Raw genomic sequence first — 27,446 nt, 5'->3', positions numbered from 1 at the left:
GGCAGGTTTTGTCTCCAGGGTCGCTGCGAGCGTGGAGCGTATGGAGGAGTCCATGGCGAGCATGAGCACAGCCTTATTGGAGTCATTGGCGCATGAAAGCATCACCACGGAAAGGATGGCTACCTCCGTGGTAAGGCTGGCTACCGCCGAGGAGAGGAGGGCTGCAGCCGAGGAGAGGAGGGCTGCGGCCGAGGAGAGGAGGGCTGTGGCCGAGGAGAGGAGGGCTGCAGCCGAGGAGAGGAGGGCTACGGCCATGGAGGAGCTTAGTCGCCAGGTTATCGAAAACATGGTGAGTGCTCAGAATAGAATGACATCTCTTGAGGAGCGATGGGCATCTATTGAGCACCGAAACCAGACCTTCATTGAAGTCCCTCTGAGCAGGACTTCCAGTGCAGAGACGGGTCCCCATGGCCCCCCTGATGTGCAGCAAGGTGCTCTCCAGCCACTTGCAGGCACTGAGGGGGAGCTGACCCATGAGAGGGAGGTTGTTGGCACACCTCAGGGAAGTGGGGGCTCCTTTCCACGCGCTCTCACTTCCATGACACTTCAAAGCCCTCGGTCAGAGCCCCGCCAGAGTCCACACCCAAGTGAGATAGGAGTCTCAACCCCTGCACAGCCGCAGGAGCATCAGACTGCTGGCGAGCCCTCACAGGCTCACCACCCCAGAGGACGCCCGCCAAAGGTGTCGAGACAGGAGCAGCAGCAAAGTGAGCAAGGGGCCTCCACATCTGCTGAAGCCACAGGAGTACCACTACGTAGGAGCACGCGTAAGAGGAAAATAAAGCACCACTAATCACAAGGGTAGTCACTTGGGTGAAAAGTCTTGTATATAGTTTTAATGCCATCACTTTGTTGTACATAAAAAATCTGGTGGCAACTGCTGGAGTTGTGGCGTCTGTCATTTGGCAAATGGGGATTTCACATTGAGGCCTTAAGATTACACGCAGATGTCAGCAAGCTGGTCCAATAGGTAGAAATGCGCAGGGATGGGCCACTGTCCATGGTCAGTTAAGAAGCAGCGAGGCTACAGTGTTTGAGGTACAGGCTACGCAAATCGGCCCAGGATGAGTGCGTTCCTTGCATTCCGCCCAGCAATGTTCTCGCGCACTGGTGGCGCTGGTTGGCGGGCCTCTGCAGGATGCTCATTTCCATCCTCCTCCTCAGCATCATCCTCATCCGAGGCAGCTCTGTGAGGAGCCTCTTGGTCCTGCGGAATCGGCAAGCCACAACGCTGTGCCATGTTGTGAAGTACACAGCATACCACAACGATTTTGGAGGCCCTGGCTGATGAGTACTGTAGGGCTCCACCTGATCTATCGAGCATCTGAAGCGCATCTTTAGCAATCCGATGGCTTGCTCGATAATGCATCTGGTGGAAATGTGGCTAGAGTTGTAGCGCTCCTCAGCTTCGTTGGCTGGTCTCCTGACCGGCGTCATTAGCCACGTCCGCAGGGGATATCCCTTGTCTCCAAGTAGCCATCCCTGAAGTTCATTTGGCGGACTGAATAGCGGAGGCACAGTAGACTGGCGCAGTATGAGGGAGTAATGACAGCTGCCAGGGTACTTGGCACAAACATGCAAAATCTCCTTCTTGTGGTCACACACCAGCTGAACGTTAAGGGAGTGGAAGCCCTTGCGGTTGACAAAAACTCCTGGATTGCGATGGGGTGCCCTAAGGGCCACGTGTGCAGGCAATGACCTGCACCCTTGGAAAGTCTGCCAGCTGAGCTAATCCACGCGCTCGCGCCCTCACACTTGCGCGATCCCGGGTGAAATGGATGTGATTGTGTGCGAGGGCAAAGAGGCCATCGGTGACCTGTTTGATGCAAGTGGGTGCGGCCGCCTGGGAGATGCCGCTGATGTCTGCTGCTGATCCCTGGAAGGAGCTTGAGGCATAAAAGTTGAGTGCGGTGGTGACTTTGATGGCCACTGGTAAGGAGTGTCGACCTGGTGCTCTGGGCTCCAGGTCTTGCTGTAGCATTGCGCAGATGTCAGTCACTACCTCTCGCGAAAGTCGGAGCCACCTTTGGCACTGCTGCTCAGTCATGTTGAGGTAGCTCACCCTGTGTCTGTAGACCCTGTTTGCGGGGTATCTCCTGCGCCAACGGCCTTCCATGCGCTGTCCCCTTCTGGCCTGTGCTGCCTCAGGTGGCTGAGCCGCAGCCTGTCGCTCCTGCTGGTGCTGCTGTTGTTGCTGGTGCTGCTGTTGTTGCTGGATCTGCTGTTGTTGCTGGATCTGCTGTTGTTGCTGGAGCTGCTCCAGCCTCCTCTGCTGTTGGAGATCCTCTAATGCCAAGAAGGGAAGGAACAAAAGGCCTCCCATGCTTCTGGCAGATGCCTCCATTGAGGAGGCGCTGAGTTAGGGTGCTGAGAGGGGCTTCCCAGGAGCTCACACTGGAGAAGTGTGTGAGGCTCCAACCTTCCACAGCTGTGCCTAAGCCTTCAACAAGTTGCCCCAAGCCTTCAGCAACAAGGTCCTGCAGCCTACAAATGCTGGCTGATTAAATCTCTTCAGTCCTGATTGACCTGCAGCTGAAAGCAAGCAAGCCAACATTGTTCACGCCAGGTTTCATCAGCGGTGTTCCCACCTGGCGTGTTTTACGTGGGGAAAGGCTGAAAATTCCAAGGGCCCCTGAAGGATTAAACATGTCAATTATTGGTCATTAGGCTCCCGCCGACCATTCCCGCCTGTGGCGGGCGGGACTGATTCGGGTTGCGCTGAAACACGGGGGCGAAAGTCGGGCGGGGCGGGGAATCGGGCGGGGGGGGTCGCTACCCCCTATTTCTGCGATTTTCAGCCCCCGTCCGCCTGAAACCCCGCCCGACGGCTCCAGGAAAATCGGGGCCGATGTCTGCAGTTCTTAAAGGGACACACGCATCACTCGGGTAAGTTTGAATTTAAGGGTTTGGACTGTTTTTTTTAAATTTTATTGAAGTGGTGGCTTGCTGCGAAAAGTGAAAAGTTTTTAAAGTGTGTAGAGAGTGCTGCTGGACGCTTGCAAGTGTTTGGATGGTAAATAAAGGTCTTTGAGAAGACAGAGCGTGCTACGAATTCTCAGCAGCTCACGCAACATCCGTGGAGAGAAAAACAGAGTTCATATCTCAGTTGCCTGACCAACTGAGTATTTCCAGCATTTTATGCAGTCATTTCACATTTACAGCATCCACTTGCAGAGGGAAGAGGAAGACACAGAAGAGGAGGAAGCCGAAGAGGAGGAATCAGATGGAAGGATGCATCCCAGACAGCCTCTTTGTGGCCGAGATATCCGGGATGGAATTATCCACCTGCGGTCCCACTGGCTGGGCAGGCTGCCTCTTCTTGTTGACCCACTGGCTGGGCAGGCTGCCTCTTCTTGTTGACCCACTGGCTGGGCAGGCTGCATTTCTTGGGTGTGTGAAATGAGGAAGGCACAAGGGTGGAGTTGTGCTGACGGGAGGGCGGGAAAGCAAGAGGTGCATGCCAGAAGGAGGATAATGTACGAGAATACCAGCATCTTGTATCCTTTCAGCCCCACCACATTTGGAACTTCTATTAAATATTGAATATTTCTTAAAAGGCAGAAAGGGCTGAAAAATGCATCACTGCATTTTATTTTGTATTGCTTCAGTGTGCATGGCCCCTTTAATTCTCAGACCTCTTCATTGCCCACAATTCGCTGCGAGCTCCACAGCTTCGTTCACAGAGGCTGCGGGAAGCTGCAACGCCGGACCTGGACAGAAACTTCGTCCCGGATCCCACCAGCAACACCACCAGGCCGGCATTGCACGGAAGGTGAGCGCTGCGCCACCTATCGCCATGCCCCCCCCCCCCCCCCCCGCCCACCCCCCAGACCAATTTCACTCGGTTAGTGTTGCAGCCATTTCCAGCAGCCGTTAACTGCAGTTGCCGGTAACACAGACAACTTTGCTGGCGAACATTAATTTTTCCCCCTAAGTGTCTAAATGAGGTAGAGGAACAGAGGAATCTGGGGGTACAGATACACAGATCGCTAAAAGTAGCTATGCAGGTTAATAAGGCCATAAAAAAGCAAACGGCGCTGAGGTTCATTTCTAGAGGGATAGAATTGAAAAGCAGAGAGGTTATGTTAAACTTGTATAGAACCTTGGTTAGACCTCACTTGGAGTACTGTGCGCAGTTCTGGTCTCCATATTACAAAAAGAATATAGAGGCATGGGAGAAGGTGCATAAAAGATTTATAGAATGATACCAGAACTGAGAGTTTATACCTATCAGGAAAGATTGAACAGGCTGGGACTCTTTTCTCTAGAAAAAGAGAAGATTGAGGGGTAACCTGATAGAGGTCTTTAAGATTATGAAAGGGTTTGATAGGGTGGACGTAGAGAAGATGTTTCCACTTGCGGGCAAGACCAGATCTAGCAGCCATAAATACAGGCTATAGTCACTAATAAATCCAATAGGGAATTCTATACCCAGAGAGTGGTTAGAATGTGGAACTTGCTACCACAAGGAGTGGTTGAGGCGAATAGCATAGATGCATTTAAGGGGAAGCCAGATAAACACATGAGGGAGAAAGGAATAGAAGGTTATGTTGATGGGGTGAGAGATGAAGAAGGGTGGGAGGAGGCTCGTGTGGAGCATAAACACCGGCATGGACCTGTTGGGCCCAATGTGCTATTCATACTATGTAAATGTTCAGTTCCATTGAATTGCACTGAGCATCAATCCTAGGCTTCATAAATAAAGGCACAGAGTACAGAAGCAAGGAAGTTATAATGAACCTTTATAAAACACTGGATCGGCCTCAACCAGAGTACGGTGTCCAGTTCTGGGCACTGCACTTAAGGAAGGATGTGAAAGCCTGAGAGAGGATGCAGAAAAGATTTACAGAATGGTTCCAGGGATGAGGGATTTCAGTTACGTGGACAGACTGGAGAAGCTAGGGTTGTTCTCCTTAGGGGAGAAGGCTGAGAGGAGATTTGATCGAGGTGTTCATAGAAACATAGAAGATAGGAGCAGGAGTAGGCCATTCGGCCCCTTGAGCCTGCTCCGCCATTCAATGCGATCATGGCTGATCATCCAAATTCAGTACCCTGTCCCTGCCTTCTCCCCCTATCCCTTGATCCCTTTAGCCTTAAGAAATATATCCAACTCCTTCTTGAATATATTTAATGAATTGGCCTCTACTGCCTTCTGTGGTAGAGAATTCCACAGGTTCACCACTCTCTGGGTGAAGAAATTCCTTCTCATCTGTCCTAAATGGCTTACCCCTTATCCTTAGACTGTGACCCCTAGTTCTGGACTCCCCGACCATCGGGAACATCCTTCCTGCATCTAGTCTGTCTAGTCCTGTTAGAATTTTATAAGTTTCAATGAGATCCCCTCTCATTCTTCTAAATTCCAGCGAGTACAAGCCCAATCAACCCAATCTCTCCTCATACGTCATTCCTGCCATCCCAGGTATCAGCCTGGTGAATCTTCGCTGCACTCCTTCCATGGCAAGAACACCCTTCCTCAGATAAGGCGACCAAAACTGCACACAATACTCAAGATGTGGTCTCACCAAGGCCCTGTACAACTGCAGCAAGACATCCTTGTTCCTGTACTCAAACCCTCTCGCTACGAAGGCCAACATACCATTTGCCTTCTTAACCGCCTGCTGCACATGCATGCTTACCTTCAGCGACTGGTGCACAAGGACACCCAGGTCTCGTTGCACTTCCCCTTCTCCCAATCTATTGCCATTCAGATAATAATCTGCCTTCTTGTTTTTGACACCAAAGTGGATAACCTCGCATTTATCCATGTTATATTGCATCTGCCATGCTTCTGCCCAATCACCCAACCTGTCCAAATCATACTGGAGTTTCTCGGCATCCTCCTCACAGCACACACGCCCACCCAGCTTTGTGTCGTCTGCAAACTTGGAGATATTACATCTAGTTCCCTCGTCTAGATCATTAATATATATTGTGAATAGCTGGGGTCCAAAGACCGATCCCTGCGGTACCCCACTAGTCACTGCCTGCCACTCAGAAAAAGAGCAGTTTATTCCAACTCTTTGCTTTCTGTCTGCCAACCAGTTCTCTATCCAAGTCAATACCTTGCCCCCAATCCCATGTGCCTTAACTTTACACGCTAATCTCTTATGTGGGACCTTATCGAAAGCCTTTTGAAAGTCCAAATACACCACATCCACTGGTTCTCCCTTATCTATTTTACCAGTTACATCCTCAAAAAATTCCAGTAGATTAGTCAAGCATGATTTACCTTTTGTAAATCATGTTGACTTTGTCCGGTCACTGTTTTCCAAGTGCTCTGCTATTACATCTTTTATAATGGACTCCAGCATTTTCCCCACTATCGATGTCAGGCTTACCGGTCTGTAATTCCCCGTTTTCTCTCTACCACCTTTTTTGAACAGTGGGGTAACATTAGCTACTCGCCAATCCGTGGGTACTGTTCCAGAGTCTATTGACTTTTGGAAGATGACCAGCAATGCATCTACTATTTCTAGGGCCACTTCCTTAAGTACCCTAGGATGTAGATTATCAGACCCTGGGGATTTATCGGCCTTCAATCCCGTCAATTTCTCTAACACCATTTCCCTACAAATACTGAGATCTATCAGTTACTCCCTTTCATTAGACCTTATGTTCCCCAACATCTCTGGGAGGTTATTTGTGTTCTCCTTTGTGAAGACAGAACCAAAGTATGTATTTAATTGGTCTGCCATTTCTTTGTTCCCCATTATAAATTCCCCTGATTCTGACTGCAAGGGACCTACGCTTGACTTCACCAATCTTTTTCTCTTCACATATCTATAAAAGCTTTTACAGTCAGTTTTTATGTTCCCTGCAAGCTTACTCTCATACTCTATTTCCCCCCTCTTAATTAATCCCTTTGTCCTCTTTTGTTGAATCCTAAACTGCTCCCAATCCTCAGGTTTACTGCTTTTTCTGGCCAATTTAAATGTCCTCTCCTTGGATCTTATGCTATCCCTAATTTCCCTTGTTAACCACAGTTGAGTCACCTTTTTTGTTTTATTTTTATGCCAAACTGGGATGAACAAATTCTGTAGTTCATCCATGCGAGCTTTGAATGTTTGCCATTGCCTATCCACCGTCAACCCTTTGAGTGACATTCCCCAATCAATCCTACCCAGCTCGCGCCTCATACCATCGTAGTTTCCTTTATTTAAATTCAGGACCCTAGTCTCTGAGTCAACTACTTCACTCTCCATCTTAATGAAGAATTCTATCATATTATGATCGCTCCGACCCAAGGCGCCTCGCACAACAAGATTGCTAATTAATCCTTTCTCATTACATAATACCCAGTCTAAGATGGCCTGATCTCTAGTTGGTTCCTCGACATATTGGTCCAGGAAACCATCCCATACACACTCCAGGAATTCCTCCTCCACAGTATTGTTACTAATTTGGTTAGCCCAATCTATATGTAGATTAAAGTCACCCATGATAACTGCTGTGCCCTTATTGCACGCTTCTCTAATTTCCCTTTTAATGCCATCCCCGACCTCCGCATTACTGTTTGGAGGTCTATATACCACTCCCACTAACGTTTTCTGCCGTTCAAAATCATGAGGGGTCTGGACAGAGTAGATAAAGAGAAACTGTTCCCATTGGCGGAAGGGTCAAGGACCAAAGGTCACAGATTTAAGGTTATTGGCAGAAGAACCAAAGGCAAGAGGAGGAAAATCTTTTACATAGCGAGTGGTTAGGATCTGGAATGCTTCTTCTTCTTCTTCTTAGGCAATCCCTCGGAACTGAGGATGACTTGCTTCCACATTAAAAATGAGCTCGCAGGTGACTGATTAGTCCAATGCGGGATCTACAGTCTATGTCAGAGGTGGGGCAGACGGTGGTTGAAGGGGCGGGTGGGTGGGGTGCTTGGGTTGACGTGCGCTCCTTGCGTTGTTTGCGCTTGGCTTCCGCTTGCTCCCGGCGAAGAGACGCGAGGTGTTCGGCGCCTTCCCGGATGCTTCTCCTCCACTTTGTGCGGTCTTGGGCCAGGGATTCCCAGGTGTCGGTGGGGATGTTGAACTTTTTCAAGGAGGCTTTGAGGGTGTCCTTAAAGTGTTTCCTCTGCCCACTTGGGGCTCTCTTGCCGTGCCGGAGCTCCGAGTAGAGCGCTTGTTTTGGGAGTCTCGTATTGGGCATGCGGACAATGTGACCCGTCCATCGGAGCTGATTGAGCGTGGTCCGCGCTTTGATGCTGGGGATGTTGGCCTGAGCAAGAACACTGACGTTGGTGCGCCTATCCTGCCAATGGATTTGCAGGATCTTGCAGAGGCAGCGTTGGCGGTACCTCTCCAGTGCTTTTAGGTGCCTGCTGTACATGGTCCATGTCCCTGAGGCATACAGCAGGGCAGGTATCACTGCTGCCCTGTAGACCATGAGCTTAGTGCCGGGTTTGAGGTCCTGGTCTTCAAACACTCTCTGACTGCCTGAAAGGGTGGTGGAGGCAGACTCAATTGTGGCTTTCAAGGAGAGAATTGGATAAGTACCTGAAGGGATAAAAAAAAAGGGAAAGGGCAGGGGAGTGGGACTAGTAGAAGTGCTCTTGCAGGGAGCCGGCAGGAGCTCGAGAGGCCGAGAGGCCGAGTGGCCTCCTTCTGTGCTGTAACCCATGTGGGGAGGGAGAAGGCCGAACGTCAGCCTTTGCGTGCCCACGTCGTGCGTGGTGCTGGGAGGGGGGAGGGATTCCGTCAGCCTGTGGGTGGGCTGGCCGCTGCACGTCAGCCTTTGCGTGCCCACGTCGTGCGTGCTGGTGGGGGGAGGGGGAGCGGGGAAGCGAGGGATTACGTCACCGTGCGCTGGGCCAGCCAGCCAGAGAGAGCGAGAGGGGGAGGGGCGGGACAGGCTCTGGCAGCGCAGGCACACACAGACCGAGTTCCAGGCCTTCGGCGCAGCCGCTCTGAGGTTAGTGCTCACCGCGCATTCTCCAAATTTCAGCCCTGGCGCAGTCGCAAATCGGACCCCAAAAAGCTGCCCGGCCGCAGAAACGGGGTTTTTACTTCATAAAAGGACGGGAAAGAGTTCTGAGAGTGGCTTTTGGACGGCGGGGAAGAGCTTAGATGCCAATCCAAGGGGGCCTAGGCCGCACTAGGCCTGCATGTTACCAGGGCTGGATTTTGGCGGGACTAAGGGAGGAGGAAGAAAGGAGAGTGTGTGTGGGAATAAACTCTTAAGCACTGAACAGGCTTGAGAGAAGGAGCAGATCCTCCATCCCGCGGCCTGGGCCCTGCACCTAATGAAGGCTGTTGTAGATTATTATTTTTTTTTAAAATACGAATTAATGCTTCAGGGTTTATTCCCGCAGCTCCCAAACTCCTAAATATTTCTGTTCAAAATGGGTCCCAGGGAGGAGTTTTTTTTAAAACAGTCTGCTGCAATTCAAGGGGTTCCTAGTCGTCATTGGGCTTTAATGTATTTAAAAATCAATAACAAATCATATTGATTGACGTTGAATGCAACAGAATTGAAGGATTGTCGAAGCATTTTATAACTATATAAGCAAAAAAAAATTCAGCTCTCACTTTGCAAGGATTGTGTATCGATTTGTTTATTTATTGGGGTAGATTTGGAAGATTTGTCATCCTTTTATGCATTTAAAAAAAAATTAATTTTCAATTCTGTAAGAACATTATTGTGGTTTTATAAGGTGCTTGAAGTGGAGTTTTTTTAATCTAAATTATTCAGTGTTTTATTAAAGTTCTGTAGCGCTCTGGATATTTTGAGAATACTTCATATTTCAAATTGATTAAAAAAATAAAATGCCTCTTCTGAATGAGCTTATGTGTAAAATAAGATTTTTAAGTGGGGTTTAAGCTGGGAGTAAGTCTTGGAATCAAAAATTTGAGGATTTTGTTTCTGTTTGTAATATCCTTCATCTGATTGGATTTTGAAGATTCTTGGCTTTTTTTCTTGTTTGCACGTATACAATTAGACCAATTTCTTGTGTCTAACTTGCAATCTTATTGGAGCAGTGCTGAGATAAAAATATTAAAAGATACCAGAAGTACAGAAGAGGAGCAAAAAAAGGACTGGATAGGTTTTAGTGAGTATGAAAAAAAGACTGGTAGCTAATTTTTTATAAATGTCGAAAGCAAGAGGGTAGTTAAAGAAAGGGTGGAGCCACTGAAAGATGAATATCTTAAATAGAGAATAAAGGGATTGCAGAGATGCCTAACCAGTATTTGAAGGAATGATGGAAAGAGTACCAGAGGAGAGTGTGGAGGAACTGCTAATATATAAACTCTATTAAAAGGGTTAATGGGACGTAGTTGACATGTCTCCAGGACCAGATGGTTTACACTCCAGAATACTGAGGGAAGTTAGTGATGAAATAGAAGAGGTGTTAACCATAATTTACTAAAATTCTTTGGAAGTGGGTATTGCAAATTGTACCAAAAGACTGGAATTATAGACCAGTTAGCCCCCAGTCAATACAGCTACTAGAGACCATAAAATGGGATAAACAGTGAATGTTTATGAAGGTACAGGCTAATCAGGGACAGTCCAATTAAATATTGGGAAGACCGGAGCCATTGTCTTTGGGCCTCGTCACAAACTCCGTTCCCTAGCCACCGACTCATCCCTCTCCCTAACCACCGACTCATCCCTCTCAGCGTCTGTCTGAGGCTGAACCAGACTGTTCGCAATCTTGGCGTCATATTTGACCCTGAAAGGAGCTTCCAACCACATATCCGTGGCATAACTAAGACTGCCTATTTCCACCTCTAACATTGCCAATTTCTGCCCCGCATCAGCTCACCTGCTGCTGAAACCCTCATCCGTGCCTTTGTTACCTCTAGACTTGACTATTCCAACGCACTCCTGGCTGGCCACCCACATTCTACCCTACGTAAACTTGTCATCCAAAACTCGGCTGCCCGTGTCCTAACTCGCACCAAGTCCCGTTCACCCATCACCACTGCTCGCTGGCCTACATTGGCTCCCGGTTAAGCAGTGCCTCGATTTCAAAATTCTCATGTTTGTTTTCAAATCCCACCACGGCCTTGCCCCTCCCTATCTCTGTAATCTCCTTCAGCCCCACAACCCCACCCACCCCCCCCCCCCCCCAACCGAGATATCTACGCTCCTCAAATTCAGCCCTCTTGAGCATTCCTGATTATAATCGCTCAACCATCGGTGGCCGTGCCTTCAGCTGCCGAAGCCCTAAGCTCTGGAATTCCCTCCCTAAACCTCTCCGCCTCTCTTTCCTCCTTTTAAGACGCTCCTTAAAACCTACTTCTTTGACCAAGCTTTTGGTCACCTGCCCTAATTTTGTGGCTCGGGGTCAATTTTTTGTCTTTCAACACTCCTGGGGCGTTTTACTACGTTAAAGGCGCTATACAAATACAAGTTGTTATAATCAGGGACAGTCAGCACAAATTTGAAAGGACAGGTTATGATTAACTGAATGGAATTCTTTTAAGGAAATTGGCATGGAAGAGCTTTAAGTAGAAGACCCTTGGTATTAAAGGTAAAAATATGAGCACAGATAGAGGAATGGCTGAAGGAGTCAAAGCAGAGTTAAGTGTAAATGGATGTGTCTTGGATTGGCAAGATGTAGCTCATGGCATGCTTCAGGGATCTGTGTTGCACCTTCTTGGCTCAGTGGTAGCACTTGCTTCTGCGGTGTTGTGGCTTCAAGCTTTACTGAAGAATATACAACCTAGGCTAACACTTCAGTGTAGTACTGAGGGAGTGCTACCTTATCAAAGGTGCTGTAATTTGGATGAGACATTAAACTGAGGTCCTGCATGTTCAAATGGACATCCAGTGCCACTATTGGAAGAAGTACATCAACAAAACATATTATCTGATTGTTTATCTCTTGCTGTTTGTGGAACCTTGCTGGGTGTAAATTGGCTACTGTGTTTGCCTTTTGTAACAGCAGTGACTTTAATTCTAAGTCATTTATTGGCATTGTAGTGCTTTGGGATGTCCCGAGGGCATGAAAGGCACTACATAAATACAAGTTTGTTCTTTTCCCCTCCTTACACATAAATTATTTGGATATAATGGGAGTTTTGATGAGAGTAACTAGGGAGAAGCTGTTTCCACTGGCAGGAGGGTCTGTAACCAGAAGTCAGATTTAAGATAATTGGCAAAAAAAATCCAGGGGGGGGGGGAATGAGAATTTTTTTTTTACGCAGTGAGTTGTTGTGATCTGGAATGCACTGCCTGAAAGGGTGGTGGAGGCAGATTCAGTTGTAACTTTCAAAAGGGAAATGGATAAATACTTGGGAAGGAGAGATTTGCAGGGTGATGGGAAAAGAGCAGGGGAGTGGGATTAATTGAATAGCTCTTTCAAAGAGCCGGCACAGACACGATGGGCCGAATGGCCCCCTGTGCTGTATGGGTAAGGAGACCAAAACTGCACATAGTATTCCAGGTGTGGTCTCACCAAAGCCCTATATAATTGCAGCCAGACTACCTTACTGTTACTCTTATTTCACTGCCTGTGAAGTGTTTTGGGATGTCCTGGGGACATGAAAAATGCTGTATATCTAGGCAAGCTGTTTGTCCAAGTTTTCTACCGAAGTTTATTTTACAGTGCGACATGAATTGGTGCTGCTAGCGAGATATTGATGGCTACAGAGGATCTGGCGGGCTAGAATAAATGTCTTGCACACTTCCTTTTATTTGTGCAATGGCTGAAAAGTGTCATTGCTGAGACACAACAACTTTCACTTATATAGTGCCTTTAAGGGAATAAAATATCCCAAGGTGTTTCATGGTGGCGATGATGGAATGGTGCTTGAACTGCAATTGGACGATTTTGACTTTTTTATTCAGTATTTTATTTGCATATCTACTTGTGACATTTGCTTTTTGAATGCAAATTCCTTTTGCAAGGTGACTTTTGCAGATTAAATTTGTTATTTAATGAATAGCAGTGAATTGTCAGATCTTTTTTTCCTCTAACGCCAGAGAGAACTTGCGTTTTATAGCACCTTCAGGACATCCAAAGCACATCACAGGCAGTGAATTACCTTTTGAAGTGTAGTCACTGTTACATAGGTAAACGTGGCTGCCAATTTACACACAGCATGGTCCCACAAATAGCTGACGGGCTGACTAGTTCATCTGCTTTTGGTGGTGTTGGCTGAGATAGAGCTCCCTGCGCCTCTTCAAACAATCTGAATAGGCAGCTGAGGCCTCAGTTTAACGCCTCGTCTGAAAGACGACACCTGACAGTGCAGCACTTTCTCAGTGGTCAGCCTAGATGATGCGTTCAAATCCAAATGTTGTGCCTGAGGCTACAAACTTCTGAATCAGCAGCAACTGAACCAAGCTGTCACTTAAGTGTGACAGGAATCCTAATGTGATTTGTAGGAGCAGTTGGTGCTGTGGTAAGGTTAGACTTTCCTTATCGCCACGGATAACGTAGGTTCCAATTCAGACCAGGCTCGTGCTCGCTGCTGGCTGTAGGGTTTTATGGGAATTAAGTTTGGACAATCTCGATCCTTTATGAGCAAAGGCTACAGCACAGAATCTCCCCATAACTGGCAGTCTCACCCAGAGAGGCGAGGATAGAGCGGGAGCACCGGTGTGGGTGCAGTGCTGGGTGCATGGCTTCGACTTGCTGCTGAAGCTTGGGTCTCTTTACCTCATCTCATGAGCTATGCAGCTTCTGAAGATCGATGTAATGGCATTGTCCAAAATCTCACTCCTTAAGGCTCAGTTGTGTCTTTGAACTTGGTTATCTGCTCACATCAGATATAACCTGCTCAAGGCCAAATAGGGATGGGCTATCAATGCTGGACTTGCCAGCGATGCCCACATCCCGTGAATGAATATAAAAAAATAACGGGCATCAGTTAACTTGAAAAGAATTTGGAGGGAAGGAAATGTGTGTGTGTGTGTATATATATTGCACAGCACTGGGCCTAGTTTTCTATCTTGCTAGTATTGCCTGTTGGAGGGGAGTTTGTACACTAACAGTCGACTATCATTTGCATTGTACACAACCTATATGTTAACATATGTAATTGTGTTTCAAGCAGCTTCTTAATTGACATGGTGTAACTTAACTCGCATGTTTGGTCCTGTTGGTTTTAAAATAAAATGAAAGCGATTTATACAAATTGCAGCTCAACTTTTTAAAAAGTAAAACACAACAACAACTTGAGTAACGTACTCTGCTGCACATTGGTTTCTTTTGGCTGTTCGGCTGTGAATTAACACTCCATGACTGGAACATCAATACAGTTCGCATCTATTGCTTTAAAGTGCTTTACTGATGCGCTAAAAGGCACCCCTCTATTACAAAGCTGGAGCATTTCAAACTCCATTTAATGAATAGCTAGACTCCAGATAAACCGTAACCAGGATTACCCCACCCACCCCCAGTGGTGCTAGGTCTGACTCCCATATGCATAGGCTGCCTTAATAGTGCTCCCTGTGATGTTTAATACAGATTACCACTCCTAAAGGGGGTGTTTTTCTGAGGTTGAGAGTAAACAGAGCAGTAACTCCCATTTGCTCAGAGTCTGGTCCACATACACCACTACTCACTGGAGGGGTTTGCTTCTGATGTGTATCCTCAAAGTTTTTTCTTGTGCTTGTATACTTTGTGAGTATGTAACTGAAGCTAATGAATTCACAGCTAAACAGCTTTGGTGGAGTTGCACACCACTGATGTACCGTGCCCGCATTGTATCCTATCTACAGGATGCACTGCAGCAACCCGCCGAGGCTACCTCAGCAGCACTTCCCCAAACCCACGGCCTTCACCGCCTAGAAGGACAAGAACAGCAGGTGCACGACAACACCATCACTTCCAAGTTCCCCTCCAAGTCACACACCTTCCCGACTTGGACATATATTGGTCGTTCCTTCATCGCCACTGGGTGAAAGTCCTGGAACTCCCTACCTAACAGTACCGTGGGAGCACCTTCACCACCCGGAATGCAGCGGTCCAAGCAGGAGGCCCACCACCACCTTCTCAAAGGCAGCTAGGGATGGACAATTAAAATGTCGGCCTTGCCAGCGACGCCCATATCCCGAGAATAAAAAAACACATCAGCTTTCTGACACTTGTATACTCGCACAGAGCTATCCTTTCCCACATCTCTTTAAAGTGTACTCACTTTTTTTGTTTCTTGAGTCTCTTGCACACACGTAAAGAATAGTCACTCAAGTCTGATACGGCGCGGCGTCTCGCTCCTACCGCCAGGTTTCTGCCACTGGCAACTCCGAGGTGCATGAAAGCAACCCTGAGTCGATCCTGCCTCTTTCAAGGTGCATGGCTCCTGTTACATATTGTTGTGATATTGTCAAGATCCGGTCAGAGACCACTTAGACCTGGCAGGGAGAGGTGGACCTGTTTCTGAGCCTCTCGTACCGTGTTACTAGTAGGAGTGCATCTTGGGGTGGCTGGTTCGGTAACGATTGTTCCCTTGAGATATTTAAAGCATTACAGTCACTGGGATAGAGTTTCTGCTTTAGGAGCAATCAAGAAATTGTGCCCAAAATACGCTTGAAATTGCACTGGTTAGCTTATGTTTCAAGTTTCTGCTAAAATTCATTTGTATAATTACAAATGTAAAATCTTCCATGAACCAGTGCAATCGGGGAGTGTAACAGAAGTGACCGTTCTTTACGTAATGGAACGCAGTCATTTCTTTTTTTTCCTCCTTTCCATTTAAAAAGTATTCTTTGATGTATTTAAGAGTGGTAACCTGGTGCAGTCTTTCAATACAGCTGAAAACTGGTTTATCACCAAAAATAAGCATTCTTTGTAAGTGTGTCTCGTCTTCCCCCTGTGAGTAACCTGATTTTAAAATCACCGAAAATGACTCAAAAAAAACCTATACTGAACCATTTACTAGTTTCATTGGTGTACACTAGTAAGTTTCTTGGTAAATTCAATTTTTTTTTACATGAAGTAACTTTTAAAACGTGCCTAAGAAAATATGCGAAATTTGAAGCGCCTTCCCGAACCGGCGGATTCTTGCAATTTCTACCAGGGTCCGATTTGGGCGAATTGAATCTGAACCAGTGTAAAAGATCGCGGAATAAAACACGAACCTAAGTGACTTTGGGCGTAATTCACCTACATTTTAAATTCCCTGATCTTTTGCATTGGTTCGGCCGATTTCGCCCGCATTGCGCTTGAATCTGGATACAAAATTAGGGGAAACCTCCCCCCACGGTCTCTGAAATGTACAGATTAGGTAGGTTCCAGGTTTGATTCCCGCTCACGCAGTGGCCTCTGCTGGAAATGTGCATGTGCGGCTGTCAGACAAGGACAAGATTGAGTTCGACTCTGATGCCCTCCCATGGTTAAAAGCTGCAGATATACCATCTGCCGCATAAAGAGGGATCACTCTCAGGTCTGATATGGCACAGTTAGATGCAAAGTAAAGCTTCTTCTCGGCCCCAGGAATGTACTCTCACCCCAATCTGCCAGACCATGGATCGTACCTTCAAGAGCAGAAAATGGATCCCATTATTATAGCACCCAACTCTGGCTACTGGATGGTACTGTTTAGTAACAACAATTACATTTTTAAAGCTAATTTTTTCTTTCTCCTTAACCCGCTGACTCTTTGGTTGTAAAGTAATGCGGGTTGTAAAGCATTTAAGGATCTCCTGAGGTGCTACAGGAAACTTTGTGATATCCGGCACCGACGGGACCGAGCTGTTGCCGATCTATCAAAACTGCCAGACATACCAGCGTTAATGTTGAAGCATACGGAGGTTTTCATCTCCGTATCTGACAACAAACACTGTTGCTTAGCAACAGCTTCTAAACAGTCGGCCCGTACCTTGGAAGCGTCTCTGTAGCTTAGCAACAGCTTCAGAGAGACTTTCCAGAGCCTGACTGTTGGGGAAAGAAAAGCCACGAGAAGAAAAAAAAACCTAACAAAACGGCTCCTGATTTCTGCCGGTAGCTCGAGGTTTCCGGACATACCAAAGTTTCCTGTATATAAATGCACGTTCTTTCGTCAAGTTCTTTAACCCAGAAGTGCTGAAGCCAATTGCAGAGCCAGTGTTGTTGCCCTGGCCAAGATCGGCTAACTGAACACACACCAGTTGTGGAATATGGGTCCCTCGTTGTCTCTATGGCTCAGCTACTCACTGGATAAGCTTGCTGAGCCATAACTTTTTTTATCCTGTCTATTGCTGCTGGTTATACTTTTGTCGTTGAGCATTTTAATTAGACGATGAGTGTTGACGAGATGCCCGCTGGAGCTGATACTGAGTCACGCTGAAGCACTCGAGCCTGGTGTTTCAGTTCCCCCTCCCCCCTGCCCCCACACACCCAATGCAACAGTAACTCCTCTCACTATTTCCTTTAGTTTGTTGAAACAGAGAGGTCAATAACCAGGGGGCACAGATTTAAAGTAATTGGTAGAAGGATTAGAGAGCAGTTGAGAACTTTTTTCCCCCCAGAGGGTGGTGGGGGTCTGGAAAGCACTGCCTGAAAGGGTGGTAGAGGCAGAAACCCTCATCGCATTTAAAAAGTACTTGGATATGCACTCGAAGTGTCGTAACCCACAGGACTACGGACCAAGCGCTGGGAAATGGGATTAGGCTGGATAGCTCTTTTTCGGCCAGCATAGACATGATGGGCCGAATGGTCTCCTTCTATGCTGTAAATTTCTATGATTCTATTCAGAACCCACCCAGACATGTAGTAAAATTCCAATCAGCCTCTCCATCCTAATCGAATTTTTAACAGAGGCAATTGTTGTTATTTATAGTGGGACTATTACAAAATGGTTCATAGTTACTAGCATTGAGGCCATTGTGCTAGAGGCTGTGTGCGAGTTAATTTGAGCTGTTGTAGGCTACTTTTTAGGTCATCTTTTAAGTTTTGCCGAGATTGTTCTCTTCTTGCTGCTAATCTCTTCCCCTGCATTTCCTGCCCTTAGCAGTACTGTTTGATGGAAGGACACGCAGTAGCTCAAAATCACGAACACATGACAACTATCGAGGCTCACGCGGTTGCTCAGCAGGTCCAGCAGGTGCACGTGGCCACGTACACAGACCACGCGGTCCTGAGTGGAGAGGATGACTCACCTTCGTCCCCCGAGGAGACCTCTTTTGACGATTCTGACATCCTAAATTCGACCATCACAGATGAGGTGACGGCCCATCTTGCTGCAGCAGGTGAGGCTTTAGACTGGGATGGGAGGGGAAGCTCGTGTCTTTGACATCCCTTCTGGGTGTAAACATTAAGACTGGGTCCATTCCTGTGGCAGTGATTTTAACAAGTTTTTAGTCCTACACAGAATGGCTTTCTTTCACTTTCCTCATTTTTCTGTAGCTTTCTGCCCTCCCTTCCCTCCTCTTCTCCAGACACTGGCTCCTTGCTGGCGTACAGTTCCACTGGTGTCTGCCACCCTCTGGTACTTGGCTCAGTGGGTTCTGAGTCAGAAGGTTGTGGGTTCACGTCCCACTCCAGAGACTTGAGCAGAAAATCCAGGCTGACACTCCCAGTGCAGTACTGAGGGAACGCTACACTGTTGGAGGTGCCGTCTTTCGGGTGAGACTTTAAACGGATGGATGTAAAAAAATCCCACGGCACTATTTTGAAGAAGAGCAGGGGAGTTCTCCCTGGTGTCCTGGCCAGCATTTATCCCTAGACCAATGCCTAAAGCAAATGATCTGGTCATTTATTTCATTGCTGTTTGTGGGAGCTTGCTGTGTGCAAATTAGCTGCTGCGCTTCCTACATTACAACAGTGGCTACACTTCAAAAATACTTTATTGGCTGTGAAGCTCTTCCTTCCCCAAAATGGCTGTTCTTCATGTGTGCGTTTTGACGCACGGCCTGAATATGCTTTATAACTTCACAAGTGAAAAATGGCCACTTGAATGACATACCAAAAAGGCACTGGTAAGGAGTTCATGCCTTAAGAAGGGGAAAATCTTGCTGGAAAAAAAGTGGCACAGGTAATGCAGTCGACGGTAGAGCCAGCAGAGGGTGCTAGAGAACCATCAGAAAAAGGAGCCAGCTGTCAGTGCTGTGAAGCACTGAGACCGTGCGTAGCTGTCTAGTGTCAGCCAGCAGGGCCTCAAGAAGGGGGAAACCACATTCTAGAAGGGGCCCCACTAACTTTTAAAATCCCTTTAAAAAAAAAATACAGAATCCAAATTTATTTAATGTAGTTTCCCTCCTGCCAAAACTCATCTCTTTTAGACCTTCGCCCCCCTGAAGGTGCTGACTCGTACTGCGCACCCGTTGGTACCTTGTCAAGTGCCCAGTCTTTGTGTGTGACTCTGGGCAGTGAGTGTGGGCAAACTTTGTGACTGTATGGGGCCAGTCCCAATCCTGTCCTCAGCCGCCAATGTTCATGCACAGCACTTTCCAACAGAGGCTGCTGGATAAGCGATGAGAAGTGGAAATCCTGGCTGAATTTTCTTTCCCCCTCTTCCGACTCCCTCCCCACCTCGGCCACCTTCGCCACACACTGAACACTTCTTACGCTCTCAGCCGACAAGCCCAGTGCAGTACTGCACTGTCAGAGGTGCCGTCTTTCAGATGAGACATTAAACCAAGGCCCTGTCTGCCCCCTCGGGTGAACGTAATAGACCAAATGGCACTATTTCGAAGTAGAGCAGGGGGGTTATCCCCAGTGTTCTGGCCAATATTTATTCCTCAACCAACATCACTAAAAAACCAGATTATCTGAAAATTATCACATTGCTGTTTGTGGGATCTTGCTGTGCGCAAACTACTGCGTTTCCTACATTACAACAGTGACTACACTTCAAAAGTACTTCATTGGCTGTAAAGCGCTTTGCGATGTCCCGAGGTCGTGAAAGGCGCTATATAAATGCGAGTTCGTTCTTTCTTTGTTACAATCTGCTTAGGTGCAGCATCACTGGGGGGGGGGATGGGGATGGGGGGGCGGTGTTCTTTCGTTTAACCAAAGCTGAACAAAAAAAGGATTTTAATTCGAAATATAAGCAGCCGAATCTCGAGTTTGTGTTTTACTTTTCATTACTGGTTCCCCTTCCTTCCCCAAGTGTGAATCCTCCTCCCCACACTTTTAACTTTGCTGGGTTAAAGGCGGAGAAGATGGCTGCCAATCTCGAGTTCCTGGAGGAATTGTGCGGAGTGGGAATGCGAGTTGCAGAAACCCAAGAGGTTTGTGTTGGGAGTTCAGGCTAGGGTGGGTGACTGCCTTAGGATCAGTGTTTTCCATTAGGTTGCGTGGCCGTGCCACGGTCTGGAGGTCCCATGCTGCTGGCTTTTAAGTGGAAAAACTGCACGTGCACGGAAATTTGAATGGGCCGCGTAGCCCGTGAAAGGGGCCGTGTTACCCCCCTCAAAAAAATGAGCGGGAACATTGTTTGGGATCTTTGCAAACTAATAAAGGAACGATGACTGTGTGGCCTTTTGCCCAAAGTCAGATGCAGTAACTAATGGGCACCAAGGGCGCTTTTCCGTGTTTGGAGAGGTGTTGCGGCTCGCTGACAACTCAACTCTCTGCTTTCAGGTCCGGTGGGAATGGCGGCAGCTGCTGCCGTGGCGACGGGCAAGAAGCGGAAGCGGCCCCACGCCTTCGAGTCCAACCCATCAATACGCAAAAGGCAGCAGACGCGTTTGCTACGGTGAGACTGTAGTCCACGGCCAAGGAATCCCAACCCAGAGCACTGGCTCCCAAGTAACCGTACAGGAGAGGGTCCAGGTTAGGGCAACATACCTGATCCCGGGCAACATAACTGATCCCGCGTGAAAAGGGATGAGTTATGAGGGAAAGATAAGAGAAGAGTAGTCATTGCAGTCTAGAAAGAAGAGTGGGAGGGACTATCTCACCGAGGAATGGAAAGCATTGAAGTAAATGGTGTAGGTTAGATGAAAATATAGATTTATTATTTTAAAATACACTAAGAAAATAGCTCCAGATGAACATAGGAGCACGAGTATGCCGTTTGGCCCCTCGAGCCTGTTCAGTTGGATCATGGCTGATCTGTATCTTCTGATGAATAAGTGGAAATTAGTGTAAAAGAAATTTAGAACCAATATTTAAAAAAAATTTATTCGATGTGAGTAACCTTTGGAATAATTTACCAAGCAAAGTAATAGAGGCAAAAACACTGGGATTAATCAGAATACAATCAGATGCCATGACGGGAGAGTGAATGTACTGCCGATGTGTCTCAATTGGCCCAATGACCTTTTCTTATTTGATTGATTGCTTAAAAGAAAAGCTGATGTAGAATTTCACTTTTTTTTCCCAAAGCAGCCCCAATGGTGTAGTTAGTAAATACACTGCCCAGAGCCTGGCCGTGCACCGGGAAGATCCCTGCTTCAAATCCACGTCTGTAACTGAGTGAGTTGATCTTCTGAGGTTAAGTCACATTTGTTAAGAGTGGAGGGAGTTTCACTCTACATCTACTGCCAAGCCTGGGAGTACTTGATACTGCAACCATAGACAGAAAAGTATTGCACTCTCTGGCTCTGACACTGGGGACTGGACAGAGAGGGCTGTAATTAAGCAAGTGGCTGGGTCTCTAGTAAAGATTTGGTCTGAGTTACCGCACTATTTGTGGTTGGAGGAGAGCTGGCCAGTCTGTTGATCAATGTGTCGATGGTTGATCAGTCTGCTGATTAATCTGCCCCGGTGCTGCTCAAAGCTTTCGTCATACATTCCAAAGACATTCGAACTTTACTCGCCACAGATTGAAGGCGATCTATTTATATCTATTTAATGTGGCAATAGGTAAACTACACAACACAATATGTTCGCTCTCTGTCATGTTTAGCTTTCCTCTGGAGGGCTCCATTTTATTTTCCACACCGCTCCCTGCGCCAGTTGTTTGTGTGCTTTCCACCTGTGGTGCATCATTTTCGAATCACTTTTTTTTGGTAATGCTTTTATTTCATCCATTCCCCCCCCCTTCATAATTCCTCAAAATGGATACGTTTCTGCCAGTGAGTGTCAGCAGGCTATGAGGGTGGGTGGTCACAGACTAGCCTGTATCTCCTTCTCCCAACAAGCAGGGCAGTGATCAGGAGCAGGAGCCTTGGTTATTCCTCCTACCCCAAGCTTAAGGACAACGAACTCGATTACAGTAGCCCCACCAGAGCTCTGGCAGAGATCAGCCAGCTTGGCACAGACTGTGGATCAAACCCAGGACTTTCCTTACCTTTATGGCTGAGTACCACACTGGGCCACAAGGGGGTAGAAGTTATGCTGCAGCTATACAAAGCCCTGGTTAGACCACACCTGGAGCACTGAGCAGTTCTGGGCACCACACCTTAGGAAGGGTATATTGGCCTTGGAGGGAGTGCAGCGTAGGTTTACCAGAATGATACCCGGACTCCAAGGGTTAAATTACAAGGAGAGATTACTCAAACTAGGGTTGTATTCCCTGGAATTTAGAAGGTTAAGGGGTGATTTGATCAAAGTTTTCAGGATATTATGGGGAACAGATAGGGTAGATAGAGAGAAACTATTTCTGCTGGTTGGGGAATCTAGGATTGGGGACATTAGAGCCAGACGTTTCAGGAGTGAAATTAGGAAATACTTCTAACACAAAGGGTGGTAGAAGTTTGGAACTCTCTTCCGCAAATGGCAATTGATGCTAGATCAATTGTTAATTTTAAATCTGAGATTGATAGATTTTTGTTAACCAAAGGTATTAAGGGATATGGGCCAAAGGCAGGCATATGGAGTTAGGTCACAGATCAGCCATGATCTCATTGAATGGTGGAACAGGCTTGGGGGCTAAATGGCCTACTCCTGTTCCTATGGCTGTATGTTTAGTAACAGAGCCATTGGGAGAGCCCCCATGTTTTACACACATAGGAGCAGAGCATAGGGGGCCTAATTCTGGATCTAACTCCTGCTATACTCAACTTGAGCGTTTTGAGTTGCGTTTGAGGCTTGATTGAAAACTCCTCAATGTGACTGAGGTACTCCTTTCAATCAATAAAGCTGCTGTAGTATTAGTCAGTGCTGACTAACTGACAAGGGTCCTTTCTGCACTGGATACTGTTATATTGGTGGTCTTTCTGGGCTAGTAAAATCTGTGCTACAGTGGCCCAAGATCCAGACCCATTAGATTCTTCCACCTATCACCTCTCATTAAAACCCAATGACTAAGTCTCCTACAGAAATGTCATTGAGCAGGTTTGGAGTAATTTAATCAGCCTGTTACTGAACTTTAAGTCATTTATCTGTTGCAGTCAGGGCAGCAGGAGAGTGGAGCTGAACCAGGGGCCCAAGACCTATGAGTGTTACTGTCCCATTTTGTTTTTTGGCAGTGTGCTCTGGGCGTGTTGGGATTAGGGAATTGAGGACCACGGTTTGTACTACCTTGGGACTCTACAAAAAAAAAAAAAAAAAAAATTCAGCTCTAGGACACCATCGGGAGGTACAGAATCTGTCCCCTTCGCCCTAATGCGCCTGCGGCAGTGGGAATATCGTGCGGGTACTGCCAATAGACAAAGTGAAACTGGCATTGGGTTCTTTGTCGTGACGCCAGGCTTTCACCATCTCATCAGAGCTTCTGTTTCTCTCTTCTCCCTCCCTCAGGAAACTACGGGCCACTTTAGATGAATACACCACCAGAGTTGGGCAGCAAGCGATCGTGCTCTGTATCTCGCCCTCCAAACCAAACCCAGTTTTTAAAGTGTTTGGAGCCGCTCCTCTTGAGAATGTGGTAAGTAGTGAACGACTCATGTGTGGGTTCCCCTCGTCTGTTCCCGGCCCCTCATTTGAGGCTCTCTGCCCCCTGTCAGAGCTGTTAGATGCCAGGTTCAGCTTGCAGTTCTCAAGCAGAAAGGTCAGCGATTTGATTGTGGATACCCGTCCTTCAGGGTCGTGTGTCAGGCTGCATCACTGTGAGATTCCCCCCTCCCATATCACACTAATATTAGCACATCTGCGGATAAAATGCTGGATGCATCTTGTGAGGATGTTTCTATCCAGTGTTAGCAGGGGGTCTCCTGGCTCCCCCCAGCCCTAGGAGACATGGCAAGTTGCAGGACTTGCTGCCCCTCTTCCCCAGGCCACCATCATGTACCTCCTTGTAGCTAACACAAATAATATTTGCAGAAGTCTCGGAGCCAGCTCCGTGCCCACCCTCGGCGTGTGGCCTGCAGGGGAAGAGGGAGAGAAGAACGTCCAGTGCAGCTGCTTTTCTTTCTGCCAACCTTCTCCCCTCTGCAGCTGCTCTCCTGAAGTCATTGCTGGGGGTACAGTACCATGGGTCAAGTACCTCACCCAGCTACTCATCATCTGTCCTAGAGAGAGAGTCTGGAGCCTATTCGACTACGGCGTGCATCACAACTGAGCCCTTTTCTGCCCTCCCACTCCCCAGCAGGCGTCACTGGTTAGCGACTGGGGATGGGAATCCCAGCTGAGTTAGTTCCCCTGCTCCCCCATCCTCCCTAGCCCAGGGGCACTGATGCTTTGTAATACCCAGTGGAGCAACTCCATTCTGTCTCCTTTAATGCTGAACTTAGCAAACTTAGAGGGGCACATAGGCTGGTGTAGAACGCTTCACGCTGTGAAACAGTTTTTCCTTTGAGCTGACTCCTCGATAACCACTTCCCATCTGCCATAGGGACAGGTTATTATTACCTCTGTGAATAAATCCAGGGAAGAGGGTTGAGTTTCGACTGAAAAACCATCCAGTAATCAGACAGCCAGATCAGTGGGGGGGAGGGAGGGGGTGTAAGGGTGACTGGACTGATAGCCCCGGGCTGTTCTGTCAGGGGGTTTATTCCCTGCAGACGGATTGCGTTACACAGCATTTCAGGGAAGCCGTGCGAGATGCTGTAGGTCAAAGGTAGGATTGTGTTAGCAAATGTGCAGGTAGACGTGGATTTAGTTGTTAAGGTTTTTCCCCTGGGGAGCTGAAGCCAGCATCTGCTTTTTTTAAAAAAACACACACACACACCTGGCTTTGCTATTAATTGGGGTGTGGTGAAGGTTAGTGTTTGGGCTGTAACAAAGCATGGAATCGTTACCCATTTTACCCAATGTGACAAAGGCAGTTTATTTCCATCCCTTCAATTTTCTTGCATTGATGTAAATTTCTGCTGTTCCTCACCACCCTGCAGTCTGCCATTTCAAGCACAGCTTCAGTTCAGCAGTCCCCACTGCCGAATATCTTTAATTTTTCCCTCCCTTTCTCTCAAATGCACTGAAGCCTCCTGGAATCTTCCTGGTTTGTATGATTCAGTACCGTTCCGTGCAGTTTATATTCCCACTATGAGAACCCCCCTCGCTGCTGTTCTTAAACATTAGTGTTTCCTTTTTTGGGAGGGCTTCACAGCCAAAGAGGGCAAATTGGGGACTTGCTCCCAGGCCTCTGCTAATACAGTTTGCTTGGGGTTACTCTGAGACTGATTTATCTCCTTCCCCGCTGGGTAGCCTAGGTCCCCCTTTTGCCTGACCCCTCGTGATTGGAAATTCGATGCACGTTGGCATCATCAGCGGGCAGCAAACCAAGTGTGACGATTGGTCACCCGCATGCAATGCACCATCATCTCGTGCAAATCCACTAACAACATATCGCATTGGGGGAAAGGGAAGGAGGAGAGATGTGTGACCAGCCCTCCTTGGAGATATTTAGCACGCTGCCCTTGAAACACTGACGTGGCTGTTCAATACTCCGGTGGTAATTATTGTGCCTTTGTTCTAATTCCTGGTCGCCTGTGCCGGTTAGTAACCTCCCCCTCCTCCCTGGTCACCTTCCCTCGGAAGTACAGCAGCAGGTGCGACCATGTTTTGCTAATGCAGCTCGCTGCTACAGAGCACCTGGAGCAGGCTGTTGCCTAGCGCCGGTTCCCTCGGTTGCCGCCCTGCAGATTGTTTACCTGAAACCTCTGCCTTTCCCACAGGTACGCAAGTATAAAAGCATGATCCTGGAAGATCTGGAGTCCGCGCTGGCGGAGCATGCTCCCGCGCCTCAGGAGGTTAATTCTGACCTTCCGCCGCTCACTATCGATGGAATCCCAGTCTCTGTGGACAAAATGACACAGGTGAGCTGAGCCTGTTTTGCATTGACAAGGCATTCGAGGGAAGGGGAGGAGGAAATGGAGCAGAGTCTTCTGAAAGCTTCAACACCTGATGAGAAGCTGACTTTCTTTACCACCTCCATTTTCTCTTCTGCTGTTCTCGCCACTCCTCCTCCTCTCCACCACACGGTCCTTCCTCCGAAAAGTCATTTCCACTGGCCACCACCAGCCCACTCTGTGCCTTAGCCCACTGATCCGGCTTCACGTGTGGCCTCGACTGTGAGTGTTAGCAGGCTATGTGAAGACGGATGGTTTCGTTGAGGTTTGTTTTCTCTCTTTTACACACATGCAGTTTTCAGCAGCTGTGGCAAAATAATGATCTGGACCTAAGAAGAAGAGAGGACCAATAACCCTGGCCATCACCCCCCACCCACCCCGCCTGTCCTTAACCAAGGTTTTAAATGTCATCTTTGTGTCCCCTTTCCAGTATGAGATCAGTTGGATCAGAAAGGAGATTAAACCTGTGGCCGTCCTGGTCTGTAGGGCTCAGTACTACACAAGACAACTCCTCAGAGTCAGATGGTTTTGGGTTCCAGCTCCACATCAGGACTCGAGTGCATGATCCATGCTGATAGTCGGTGTAGTTCTGAGGAAGCACTGCATTGTCGGAGGTGTCGTACTGTGGATGAGACATTTAAACCAAGGCCCTATTTGCCTGCTCCATTGGTTCTGGTAGATGTTATAGAACCTGTGGCACTAATCAAGGAATTCACCCGGTGTCCTGGCCAACATCCCTCCCTCAACAAACCGCACAAAACAAAACCGATTAACTGCTCATTGAACTCACTGCTGCGTGTGGGAACTTAGAATCATAGAATGATGCAGCACAGAAGGAGGCCATTTGGCCCACCGTGCCTGTGCTGGCTCTTTGGTAGAGCTATCCAATCAGTTCCACTCCCCTGCTCTATCCCCATAGGCCTGTCATTTTGTTCCCCTTCAAGTATTTACCAATTCCCTTTTTGAAAGTTATTATTGAATCTGCTTCCACCGCCCTTTCAGACAGTGCATTCCAGATCACAACTCGCTGTGTAAAAAAAAAAAACATTGTTTCCTCATGTTGCCTCTGGTTCTTTAAGGCCAATCACCTTAAATCTGTGTCCTCTGGTTGCTGACCCTCTGCCACTGGAAACAGTTTCTCCTTAGTTACTATGTCAAAACCATTGATTTTTTTTAACACCTCCTATCAAATATTTGCTGGAAGGCGAACAACTCCAGCTTCTCCAGTCTCTCCACATAACTGAAATCCCTCATCCCTGGTACCGTTCCAGTAACTCTCCTCTGCACCCTCTCCAAGGCCTTGATATCCTTCCTAAAGTGTGGTGCCCAGAATTGGCCACAATACTCCAGCTGAGTACATAAAATGGATGCTGGGTTTGCCTACATGACAATCACTGCACTTCAAACTAATTTATAGTATGTGTCGTACTTGGAGATGTTTTTGAGTGACATGATGAAGCGCT

General features: G+C 47.5%; 1 protein-coding gene across 9 annotated transcripts in view; it reads left to right on the top strand.

Moving 5' to 3' along the window:
- The first annotated feature begins 8,807 nt into the window (after window positions 1-8,807).
- nrf1 (nuclear respiratory factor 1) overlaps window positions 8,808-27,446 on the top strand; it is a 76,427-nt gene continuing 57,788 nt past the window's right edge. For 2 of the 9 annotated variants that reach the window (XM_086010653.1, XM_086010656.1), the window contains exons 1-6: window positions 13,690-16,479; window positions 17,877-18,114; window positions 20,450-20,564; window positions 21,197-21,286; window positions 23,495-23,621; window positions 25,810-25,950. In XM_086010653.1, coding sequence (XP_085866779.1) covers window positions 16,384-16,479; window positions 17,877-18,114; window positions 20,450-20,564; window positions 21,197-21,286; window positions 23,495-23,621; window positions 25,810-25,950 — 807 coding nt within the window. In that variant the 5' untranslated portion in view covers window positions 13,690-16,383. Of the gene's footprint in view, window positions 8,905-13,689; window positions 16,480-17,876; window positions 18,115-20,449; window positions 20,565-21,196; window positions 21,287-23,494; window positions 23,622-25,809; window positions 25,951-27,446 lie in introns of those variants that run through there. The other 7 variants (XM_086010658.1, XM_086010652.1, XM_086010654.1 and 4 more) reach the window with 6 other exon arrangements.

Source organism: Somniosus microcephalus, chromosome 17 (genome assembly GCF_052327205.1).
Source record: "Somniosus microcephalus isolate GS21.2 chromosome 17, FLI_Smic_1.0, whole genome shotgun sequence".
Classification (NCBI taxonomy): domain Eukaryota; kingdom Metazoa; phylum Chordata; class Chondrichthyes; order Squaliformes; family Somniosidae; genus Somniosus; species Somniosus microcephalus.
The sequence above is the reverse complement of the archived record's forward strand: the minus strand, read 5'-3'. Positions and strand labels throughout refer to the sequence as shown.